The sequence below is a fragment of the Tetrao urogallus genome, assembly GCF_951394365.1.
Source record: "Tetrao urogallus genome assembly, chromosome: Z".
NCBI lineage: Eukaryota > Metazoa > Chordata > Aves > Galliformes > Phasianidae > Tetrao > Tetrao urogallus.
The window spans coordinates 18,102,298-18,114,843 of NC_136816.1; the positions used below are offsets into that span (position 1 = coordinate 18,102,298).

The 12,546-nt window shown below is 40.0% G+C and overlaps 1 protein-coding gene across 1 annotated transcript; it reads left to right on the forward strand.

Annotated features, from left to right (window-relative positions):
• Positions 1 to 1,579: 1,579 nt before the first annotated feature.
• Positions 1,580 to 11,731, forward strand: ARSK (arylsulfatase family member K; the record flags this gene model as incomplete). The annotated part of the gene is made up of 8 exons (XM_079548231.1): positions 1,580 to 1,708; positions 2,788 to 2,917; positions 3,571 to 3,730; positions 5,275 to 5,557; positions 6,222 to 6,393; positions 7,779 to 8,003; positions 11,137 to 11,361; positions 11,448 to 11,731. The coding sequence occupies 8 exons, from the start codon at positions 1,580 to 1,582 to the stop codon at positions 11,729 to 11,731; spliced, it is 1,608 nt and encodes a 535-aa protein (XP_079404357.1).
• Between the last annotated feature and the right edge of the window lie 815 nt (positions 11,732 to 12,546).

Consider the following 12,546-nt stretch of genomic DNA (forward strand, 5'->3'; position numbering starts at 1 on the left):
AATCTTCCCTCCTTCAACTTGGATCCATTTCCCCTAGTCCTGCTATTGTCAGCCCTTTTGAAGAGTTTACTCCCCTCCTGGGTGTAGGTTCCCTTCAGGTACTGATAGGCTGCAATGAGGTCGCCCCGCAGCCTTCTCTTCTCCAGGCTGAACAAGCCCAACTCCCTCAGCCTGTCCTCATAGGGGAGGTGCTCCAGCCCCCTGATCATCTTAGTTGCCCTCCTCTGGACCCTTTCCAAAATCTCCATGTCTTTCTTGTACTGAGGGCTCCACACCTGGACACAGTACTCCAGATGGGGCCTCACAAGAGCCGAGTAGAGAGGGACAATCACCTCCCTGTCCCTGCTGACCACCCCTCTCCTGATGGAGCCCAGGATCCCATTTGCCTTTCCAGCTGCCAGAGCGCACTGCTGGCTCATGTTAAGTCTCTCACCCATCAGGACCCCCAGGTCCTTCTCTGCCGAGCTGCTCTCAAGGACCACACCGCCCAGCCTGTACAGGTGCCTGGGGTTCTTCGGGCCCAAATGCAAAATCCCTCCATCCCTGGAGGCGCTCAAGACCAAGTTGGATACGGTCCTGGGCAGCCTGATGGGCGGCAGCCACTAGGACTGGAACTGGATGGTCTTTCCAACCCAAATCATTATGTGATTCACTCTACAAAGGACACAGCATAGTTTCTCTTAAGCAGTGAGCACTGGGCATGCTCCCAACGGGTTTCTAAGAAGTGAAGACTTTCCTGCTCACCATCTGTAGGAGGATGAAACTCAGCACATCACTAACACCCGTGCAGGACCTGCAGCACCCCTATTCCTTCTCACACAACTAGGACAGACCTGCTTCTGACTGCAGCTGTGCAGAAAATGAAGCAGTTTTAAAGGACAAGGAATCACTCCTTGTAAAGCCTGCCACAGTTATATACTAGTTGGGTTCATATGTTTCACATTTAACCTATGACAAATTTCAAAGACATCATTAAACTGGTCAAATGAGATGCAACGGAGAAACAACGCCACTGGCAAGGCACTGAAAGGGGCTCAAAAGATGGAAAAGCAGCTTTTAGAGGCCAAAGAGCAGAAGACGAGCTGCAGGCCTAGAAACATACTACTAATGGGAGGGCTAAGAAAGATGGCTGACGTGCGACTCCCTCAGAGTGACGAAATGATTGAAAGCAAATTACACTCACATCACTCAACAGCTCCTGGAGAGAAAGACAGCTCCCTGAGAAGGGCCGGGCTCCTCAGTCATCGCAACCATCAAAACACCGGCAGCGTTCAAGCCTGGGCTCCACGTCCTCCTGCAGAGAATCAAGAAACCACGTAACTGCCGCCCGAAGCCTCGGAGAGCGCCGACAGAGCGGCTGTGAAGGGGACAGAAGGGCTGTAAAGGGACTGAGCGGCTATAAAGCGACGCGCCGCGCACCTCGCCACGCTCACCTCGCAGTCCCGCACCCGCCGCCAGCGCGCACGCGCATTCCACCACCCACGTCAGCGCGCGAACCCGTCCCGCACGCCGCCCGCCCTGGTGCATGCTGGGAGTTGTAGTTCTGCCCCTCCGCGCCAGAGCGCCCGTCTGCGGGACAATGCGGAGAGGCGCGCCGCCGGTGTTGCTGCGGGGGCTTCTCCTCGTGGCTACCGCGCACTGCGCAACGCCGAGGCCGCCCAGGCATTCCTCCCGGCCAAACGTGGTGCTGCTGGCCTGCGACTCCTTCGTGAGTAGCCGCGGCTCCGCGGGGCGTTTCACGTTTACACCCGGCTTGTGGCCGAGTTCCAGGTGTGATGATGGCTGTGCTCGGTGCTACCCGCCGTCGCACAGCGCTGCCTCCGCTTCTTCGCCCAGGGCGAGGCGGAACGGCCGTCCCCGCAGAGCAGGGCTCGGCGCTGCCCTCTGTTCGCGGTTCGCAGCCGCCATCAGGCCTCCCCTCCGCTCCTGTGCTCTGCTGCGCGTTGCCTGCCGTTCATGGAACAGTTCTTCCTAACTATTTGTAAAATACGATATCCGCCTTAGACCGCTTCTTAGTGGTGATTTCAAAGAGGAAGCAATAGCTCCTTTTTTTTTTTTTATAATTTTTTTTTATTATTATTTTTTAAGCTCTAGGTTCCCTGGCTGTATTTTGCTTATTATTATCGTTGTGAGAACATCAGCTCTTGTAATATTCTAATCATTTTTTTTTCCTCCAAATGTTCAGCTTCTATTAAAGATACTATTGACCAACAAAATGGCTGATTTTTAAATGTTAAAGTCCATTTTATTTCTAGTTCCTTGCTGAAGCTGCCAACAGATCTGAAGCAGGCCTCTGTATGCTGCCGTTTTTATAGACTGATAGAATCATTGAGGTTGGAAAAGAGCACTGAGATCATGAGATCATCTAGTCCAACCATCAACCCACTGGCCACTAAATCATATCACTTAATGCCACATCTATGCATTTCATGAAAACCTTCACCACCTCCCCAGGCAGTGTGTTTCATTGCCTCACCAGTCAATCTGAGGATACATTTCTCCTAATATCCTCCCTGCATGTGGCAGGGGGGTTGGAGATTCATGATCCTTGAGGTCCCTTCCAACCCTGGCTATTCTGGGATTCTGCAATTCTGCTATAGCCTCCTTTAGGTAATTGTGGTTATACAGTTGTCACTTGTGTTGCTTCTTTCCCCCCCCCACCTTGACAATTTATTTTACAATCAGCTGCATTTGAGTAACACAGCTTCAAGTTAATAAATTATAAATTACTGCAGGCAATAACTTGAGACAGTGATGCTTATATGCTGTTATTCCATTTGACTGCAGGATGGACGTTTGACATTTTATCCTGGAAATCAGACTGTGGATTTGCCTTTCATAAATTTTATGAAAAGACATGGCTCTGTCTTTCTCAATGCCTATACCAACTCTCCAATTTGTTGTCCTTCTCGTGCAGGTAGGACCAGGAGAAACATCAGATAAATGCAAATGATTAATATTTGCCTATGTCAATTTAAATGTACGTTAATTTCAAAGCCTTGAGATTAGGGAAGCTTTGCTGTTTTCTCAGTCAGACCAATTAATCTTTTTTTGGTGGTACCTCAAATTTATACAGTGCTTGATCCATTTTTTTTTTTTTCTGTTTCTTGTGTAGTTTACATTTATTCTTAAGGCCATTAAATACATGATAAATCCTTTAGCATCTTTAGTTACATGCTTAAGTATTCTTTACTTGCTGCAATCATTATCCCATATGCAACTTCCCATTTGCAGAATTTAGAAGTTGGGAATTCAGAAGGAAGCTATATTCTTAAATCAAATGTTACATTTCATAGTGTTTCTACCCTTCTCAGTTGTTGCAAAGACCCACCAGAGGTGATGTAAATGAAATGTCATCTACAGCACTGTTGCAGATGTAAGCTGGAAGAAGCATCCTGTCCTAACTGCAGCAGGTACAGGCTTCCAAGTTACTGCTGTATTCCATTTCTTAAGAACTAGCTATTACTTCTGTTTCTCAAGGCCAAGTTGTAACTGAACTAAAATTACATAAACATGTTCTCAATCCTGTTATCTTACTTTTCACAAACCGTGTCTCATTTTATTTTCCAGCAATGTGGAGTGGTCTTTTCACACACTTAACTGAATCATGGAATAACTTCAAAGGTCTAGATCCGGATTATGTAACATGGATGGATCTCATGCAGAAGCATGGCTACTACACACAAAAGTATGGGAAATTGGATTATACTTCTGGACATCATTCAATAAGGTAATCAGATGGATGTTCCTTCCATAACATAGACAGTTGTGAGTAATATGACAGGCCTCTCTGAGTACAGTTTGTTGGTATAGGTGGTATTCATTCTCATTGAAAGTATTGGAAATCAGAATTTATCTCTGAAGTTTTAAAATAATTACCTGTTAAGCCTTTGCACTTTGATTTTACATTCAGGGACTGAATTTCGCATTGCTCCCTTTTTCACTCCTCTACCAGGTTTTCTGAAGGTTCTTATTTCTGGCTTATCTTTTTCTCCTCTTGTGCCTGAGGATCAGTCTTGCACATGTAAAAAATCTTCTGTGTTGTTCCAGAGAACTGGTCTGAGGGATTGGGATTGATGTTTTTTGTTTATTTGCTTGCTTGCTTTTTCTGTTTTTGTTTTTACTTTGATCTTATTCTCATTCTGATTAGATACCAATCTGGCCTATATAATATGTTTTTCTCTATATGTCAACGTTACGGTGTTGTATGCAATGTGACACAGACACTACTCTTATCCCCACATCTGAATTTAACTCTCTATCAAATATGACTTCTCTAAGTAGTTTGTTTAGGGCTTTCAGCTTGAAAGTGTGGATGAATATAAACAAAGGCCTAATTAAAAAATACAGTTACAGATAATTCTAAGTAGTTGTTCTGGATGTCAAGGATGCAGTGGTAAAATTTCAGTGAGGGTAGAAATGGTTAGGTGTTCTTTAAATATCAGCAATGAAATAATGAAAGTGCAAGGTTACATCGTTCATGTTTTCCCTTGGAATTTCAGTGGTGATATTAAAATTTCCCTGAACAAAATTAAGATGGGTGGAGATTTTAAATTGAATGTTTCCTTATAATCCTGTTTTTGGCAGTTGTTGTAATTCAGTCTCGAAAAGAAGCCAGGACATCTGTAGCTCAGATTTCTCAGTGTTTTGTGGAGGAAAGAAAGAAAACCTGCTCCAAAAGTGTTGTCTTTTCCTCCCCACCCCTTCTTTTTTTCTCTCTACATTTTTCTCTTATTTTTCCTTATATTCCATTTTCATGATGGCATTTCTCAATTATATCAAAAGCAAAAGTACAAGATAAATTGCTGTTAGGGATTTTTGTTGTAAGTGATAATGTTCCTAAAGCAGAATGTGTCTTTTGAAGGTGCCTGCTCCAGCTAGGTCACTTCTCACAGAATTTTTTTAAGTAAGTCCAAGGCCATGCATACCAGATGAACTGTATGATTCGATGACAAAAAGTCAATCGGGGTCAGCAAGATGGAGAAGCTATTTCTAATTTATTTGTTTTTCTGTTGAAATGGGAAGAAGAACCATTCTGAAATTAATTTTTTATAAAAAAGAAAAAAGATTGAGAAGCAGAAGAGAGTGACTAAAGCTGTGAATATAAAATAGGTATAAAATAGCTATAGTTAAAAACAATTTTCCTTTATCTAGCAATTAAAAGGAGATGGCAGCTACAAATGTAGGAGAAGTTAAGGAGAAACTTTTCGCGTGGAGGGAAAGTGAAAAAAACACTTTCCTCTAAGTGCATATATCTTCTGTCTGTGTTCTCAGCAACCGTGTGGAAGCCTGGACTAGAGATGTTGAATTCCTGCTCCGGCAAGAGGGAAGACCCAAGGTAAATCTTACTGGTGACAGAAGGCATGTGAGAGTGATGGAAACTGATTGGCAGGTTACTGACAGAGCAGTGACTTGGATAAAGAAAGAAGCCATTAACCTCACCCAACCATTTGCTCTTTACTTGGGGCTAAATTTGCCACATCCGTATCCGTCACCTTACGCAGGAGAAAATTTTGGATCCTCTACATTTTTAACGTCTCCATATTGGCTTAAAAAGGTATGTGCAGGTGAAAGTTAAATCTAAATTCGTGTGTAACTTTATTGTGAAATGTGTTTTATTCCTTGCAATTTTTCAGGTCAGATCCAGTTCTAATATTTCAGTACACAGTAAGTAGTACTTGGATAAGATGTTGGACTTCTGATGAAGTAATTTTGTTTATTTTGTTTTTCTGTAATGAAAAGGTTTGTTAATACTGAATCAGTAAATCTGGACTTCAATAGCTAGAAACACATTTAAATTATATAGCCAGTTTGTCATTAATATTGTCAGAGATCTTCTGAAAAAGAAGTCTCTTTTCTGTTGACTGTCCATTTGTGCAGAACTAGCAGAATATACAGATCTAGCATTGTATGTAATGTATCAGCTCCTTCTTTTAGCTTTTCTGCTTCTTTGTAACTAAATGGCTTAAAATCTGTAGAAATAAATAAAATGGCCTTCATTAGTAGCTGATTTTTATCACTCTTTTATAACTAATTGACTCAATACCTGTGAAAGTATGGAGGAAATAGCAGCACTATTTAACAGATAAGCTGCTGATATCTCGAAGACTACAGACTGAGAACTGACAAATTATGCTAAAAAGTTTTAAATTAAACCTTTCTTTTTTTTCCTTTAAACTGTTTAATTTAGTTTGTAATGTTATTTTCCCCTTTATTTTTAGGTAAAATATGAAGCTATTAAAATTCCCACGTGGTCTTCACTTTCAGAGATGCATCCAGTAGACTATTATTCATCTTACACCAAAAACTGTACAGGAGAGTTTACAAAGCAAGAAGTGAGAAGCATTAGAGCATTTTATTATGCTATGTGTGCAGAGACAGATGCTATGCTTGGTAAGTGAAGCTTCATAACATAGTGGGTTTTTATGTTCTGATTTATTTTTAATTTCTTTTTAAAAAAATGCTGATAGAGCCAGTCTTTTGGAATAATAAAATAAAACCGTGCAATTCAGATCTAGGTATAAATTGCATAGGTATTGCTTAATCAATCTATTCAGTAATAACTGGATAGACTTTAAGGGTACTGCCAGGTGAATTCATTCTGAAAGGTGCTAACAAGGCCCATGAATGAAACAGTGGAAGCTGCATAGGTACAGCAAAGCTTTGTTGGATGCTTGTGCAAGAATAAGTAAATATTCTTTTTTGAAGTGATAACTGAAAAAATAGAAATACAGAAGTAAACAACTTTGAGATTGTAAGTGCTTTGCCTAGAGATTGATTTTTAAGTGACTGGATTCAATGGCAACTGCAAATAATGAATTAAGCAACAAAGTTACCTTTGGAAGCTTCCTTAGTAACCTATTGAAAATGAAGGAGGCGAAAGAATGAATTAAGCAGAGGGAGTTCTTCCTACGTTATGGTAAGATCTACATAAGCAACAATTACAATGCAACATCATAATTTAGGGCATTTTATTTCTAGTTTGAATAGTGAAAATGAAAGAACAAGAAAATTCTTGCCCTCTAATGTGAAATTTATGAAAAAGAAGCAAATCTTTTTCTTTCCTTTTTTTTTTTTTTTTTTTCTGTAATTTTACAATGATTAAGTAACTTTAAAGACATGGAATTATTGTCTCATGTTTAATGAAAGGAAGGAGATCAAGAGGAACTTCAGGCCACAATGGTGTTGCCCAGCTCAGTAAGTAACTGAGCTGTACTGTAACTTTGTAATTTAAGTTTTTAACTGCTCTGTTTAAACAAGAATCACCTTAATGTTTGAATGTTAATGATGTGCAGATGCTTTGCTTCATTACTGATTTCATTGGTCTTGTCCATGTCTCCCTTGCACAGTCTGTGCAAGATGTTCTTGTGGGGATATGGGCACGTGTTGGTGAGACACCTACTGATAAGGTGCATACTGTGAGGAGTCCTTCACCCTAAATGTCATGTCAGGGCTTCTGCGGCCCTATTTTAGTTCTGCAAAGCCAACTATTTGTTGTAATAGCAAAAATGCCTCTCATCCTATAGTGCTCTTTGATATTCTTGTGGTTGTTCTTTGCCCTCCAGGTGGCACTGAGAGCCAGACTCCTGCAACTTGCATATACTTGCATACTGCTGTGTATTTTTCTGGGCTGGTTGCTTTGAATTCTGCCTCCTGTGGCAGAGATTGGATTTCCCAAGTCTTGGAATAGGATTATTTGGGATTTGCATGACACTGTGTAGGTTAGGAAGTTCAAAGAGTATTTGACCCATCTTTTTGAAGCCTTTTTCTTGTTGCAGGTGAGGTTATTTCAGCTCTGAGAGATACTGATCTTCTTAAGAAAACGGTCATTATGTTCACTTCAGATCATGGGGAACTTGCTATGGAACACCGTCAGTTCTATAAAATGAGCATGTATGAAGGAAGTTCCCATGTTCCTCTTCTAGTTATGGGCCCAGGCATAAAACAACAGCAGCAAGTATCAACTGTGGTCTCTCTGGTGGATATATATCCTACCATGCTTGGTGAGTTAAGTCATTTAAAATGATTCTTTTTTTTTTTTAAGTAACTAATTATTGTTGTGTATTTGCATTATAGTCAGAATTATGTCTCCAATTTGTGAATCAATGTAGTAACAGAACAGGAGGTGATAAATCATGGAGGGAGCATATGCATGGACTCGGTGTAAAATGCAAGAAGAGTGTATAAAACTTAAATAAAGGAATTGATGATTTTGTGTTCTGCTGTTACTGGTTCTCACGATTCTCACAAAAATGATTTTATGAGGAATTATCTGTTTAAAAATGTATTGGGAGATACAAAGTAATCAGACACAGTTTAGATACAAATAATCCTTGCTAGCCTTCATACTGAACAGTTAGTTCACTGTAGAAATTAGAATGTAAATGCATCCAGAAGGGGGGTGATACCCAAAAGAATAGCAGTTTCATTATGTTGTCAAAGTAGTTCCCTCTACAAAGTGTCAACTGGGAGAAAGTTAGCATAGACTTTTGCACAGAAAATGTACAATTAATCTGAGCAAGTGTAGTAAGGTATGATAATGCACATCCGTGCTTATCTTCTTGAATATGGAAATATTCCTTATGGGGCAGAGAAACTGTTGAAAAGGATTCTCATTAAGTTACTTTTAGGAGTGAATTTTTGAACTGTTACCTGTTTTATCACAGGTATCAGACAAGATGTGAATCTTTTTGGAAATGAATGTTAGTCACCATTTCAGGCATTATCTAGGATGTTTTAAGCTACTAATTGGATTTTTTTTTTTTTCCCGAAGTACTCAGCAAAGCTCTTTATTTTAAAAGCATCAGATGTAGACTGCAATTGCCTGAGAGAATGTGGGGCAAAATATATCATTATACTTTGTAGAGCAAACGAAGGCAGTGACAGAGCCTTTATTTGAGAAATAGTTGCTATAGGAAAAAATATCCAGGAGGAATTAACTCACCCCTCCCGGTAACAGTTTGGAGAAAAGGATGAGCTGAGGAATGCGGCCTCCCCCATTCGTACCATCGTGCTGCAGCAGAGAAGGGCGGGGGGAAAGGGGGCCTGCGCAGACCCAGATGGCAGGAGAAGTATGGAGACAGAAGGGGTGGCTCTGAACTCCCCCCCCACCCGCTCCAGGCACTCACGTACTCACTTAGCTCATCCATTGGTTCAGACTTTGACCTTGGAATTGCACTACATACTTATTATACTGTACTTCTAGCAGTAAAAGCTAGAGAAAATCCTTTTCTGCATTATCTTAAGTAGATTTTTTATGAACAAAATATGCTTATCTGCTTGTCTCTTCTCAAAACTTTGGAAACACTTACCTAGATGAAAATAGCATATAACCTGAGTAGTTTTCTTTTTTCTCTACCAAATTCTGGAACTGAATCAATATAAAGAAGTCTGTGCCAGATACCCTCAGACAGAAGTTGCAGTGCCATACTTGAAGAGTTAACTTCTTTTTTTGTGCTTTTTCCACAGATAATCTAATTAGACAAGTGGTTTGTCATCCTTTTTTCCTGCTCTTTGTTATTTTCCTGTAGTTTCCTGTGTTTATTCTTTCCTTCTGTTCTGGCAGTTTCTTCTTCCTATGATATGAATATCAAAAAAGCTGGATAAGTCAAGATGAATATCGAAGTATGAAGTATCATTTCTACTTTCTCTTCAAGCTGCATGCTGCTGCAGACATCTCTATGTTTTGCATTGTCTCAAGGCTGTAGTCACCCTGAACATTTACTTGGAGTTTAGGTGCACCCTATATCATGTGTGGTACATAGGGTTCATCCCATCAGATTCTGTGTGATTCAGGTAATTGACCCAGAAGTGCATCAACTCCTGTCTTTTCTTACAGGATGTAGCCTAAGCTTTCCATCACTAGCACTAGCTTTGTTGGTTTAAATAGAAGTACTTTTGGATGTCCTGTTAAGCAGGAGACATTGAAAATGCCAGCCAGAACATTTCTTGCACTGGGAAAATGCAGTACAGCTGTTAATACTGTTACTAGTTTAGGATGAGGGGCAAGAAAGGTTTATACCTCTCTTTTGGCTTTTTTTCAGATTAAGCATTCATTTGTTCAGGTTTTAGCCCCCACACTGGAAGTACTAGGTTTGTAATGTTACAGGCTTCCTACTGCTTGGTTTTATTCTCCAGAGGAAGAACTACAGATTACTGACAGGTGTCTGTGCTGTAGGAACAAAAGATAAGAAAGAAGATAGGTGATGATGAAAGAAAATCTCACTTGTGGGCAATGCATATTGCTGAGCATCACTGTAAGAATATTAGACACAACTCATCATGGAATGGAATCCTCTGTGAAAATGAAATAGATTGAATTTTGAATGCTGTGTTCAGTAGGGTAATTAAAAATAATATAGCCATACTCCTTTTTTAGGAAATTCTGAGGTAACATGGAGAAGGATCTCAGCTGTACTTTTCAGAATGTCTCTAAGAGATGTTTATGACTTCTTAACGCTGCCTAGATCTTTGGAAGTTAGAGATAATTCTGATGTAATTTTGCAGCAAGGGGCCTATCCAAGCTACAGGATCTTCCAGTAGGCTGTAGAGCATCTGTAGTAGGCTATAGATTCATCTTGTGTATTTTCAACATGTGCACTGTATCAAAACCACCTCTGATACCATCCTTATCTCCAGTCCTATCAAATGCCCCTGTTCCTAAGTTTCCTCACCAGTTATATATATGTGATAACTATAACAACTACCTTTCACACAGTATTTTTCTAGTCATAGATGAAGAATGCTGGTTAGGAGCTAAGCACCAGTAAGTGTTAGACCAGACAGATTGAGGGGTATGGATCTTGTAGGCTTCATGCTTACTGAGTCTATACATGCATACCTCAGTCTGAGGTGGTCAGAGAATGTGAGAAGGGCTTAAAAAATAAAAAAGCAGAACCTATCACTGGAAGCTATAGATAGCAGTTCTAACAAATGTTTTAAAGATTGACCTAGATGGTGAGCAAATGAAGTCAGAAAGTTTCTTAAATATATGTTGTTATTTGCTTACGTTGGGGTTTCTGTGTTCTAGCAATATCCAGTTTACTGCAGTATATTTTCAGAGGCATGTAGCATTATGTAAGTCTTGTTCATTGTGGTACCTTCAGTGGAACTTTGAATATGTGTATCTTTGCTTAGATCTAGCAAGAATTCCTGTCCTGCAGAACCTCAGTGGGTATTCTCTTTTACCCCTGCTGCTTGAAAAGGCGGAGGATGAAGTGTCACACAGAGGGCCTCGGCCCTCGTGGGTGCTGAGTGAGTTCCATGGCTGCAATGTGAATGCTTCCACATACATGCTTCGAATTGATCAGTGGAAGTATATCACGTACATGGATGGCGTTTCGGTGCCTCCACAGCTGTTTGGTATGTTACAATTCTTGTGTCCTAACTGATCAGTTAATTTATTTAAATGCAAGTTGACCCTCAACTGCCTTTATTGTTTGTTCCAGACCTTTCTGCCGATCCGGATGAGCTGACAAATGTTGCCATAAAATTCCCGGAAACTGTACAATCCTTGGACAGAATACTTCGCTCAGTAGTGAACTATCCAAGGGTTTCTTCATCTGTTCAGAACTATAACAAAAGGCAGTTTATCAGCTGGAAACAAAGTTTGGGCCAGAATTACTCAAACGTTATTGCCAACCTTAGATGGCATCAAGACTGGTCAAAGGAACCGAAAAAATATGAGAATGCAATTGATAGGTGGCTCAGCCAAAGGGAACAAATAAACTAAATATATTAATAAAATGAAAACGTCACAGATCTAATATGATTGAGGAGATGGAAACATTCTGCACTTGTAATTTTCTGTTGTATTTCAATTGTTAGAATTGTTATCTTACATAAGCTATTTAAAGCAAAGATAGTCCTGAAGAATTACTGTGTTGTGCTAGAAATCCCAAAGTGGTTTATATAACCGGCAAGTGTAACAAATCTAGATGTTATATGATAAAAGTCTGTAGCATGTAAGAATGCATGGGAAGAATGTTATGTAAGTTTTAATTACATTTATGGTACATATAGCTGGTTGCCAAGATGCAGAGTATTAAGTGTTAAAACTTAACAGGAATTTGCATTTTTAATGATATGTTAAAGGAAGAATTATTTTTTATGGTGGGATACCTGTTATACTGGAGTATGCCAGAGCCAACTTTCCACCAAGGCAGATTGTCCATAAAATATACATCCACTTCAGAGATGATGCAGGGGTTAGAATTTCATCAGAAAGATAGCATCTAGTGGTCTTAACATTAATGCACTTTGTTCAGTATTTCATCATTCCATTTTCGTTCATTGAGTCTTCATTTTTGAAGATAGGCCTTCTTATCTTTGTCTTTTGGATCTGGACTTATCATGCATCATTCTTCAAAATAGTTGCATAATACTACTCAGGTGCTCATAGTAGTATTACGAGTACCTCTGGTGACTCAAAGGCCATGCATTATGTATGTTTGCAATGAAGAGAAATTGGTCTTTGTTCACTGTTGGAAATTAGAGGGGAAAAAAAAAAAAAAAAAACGAAACCCAACAAAGACAAAAATAAATCCC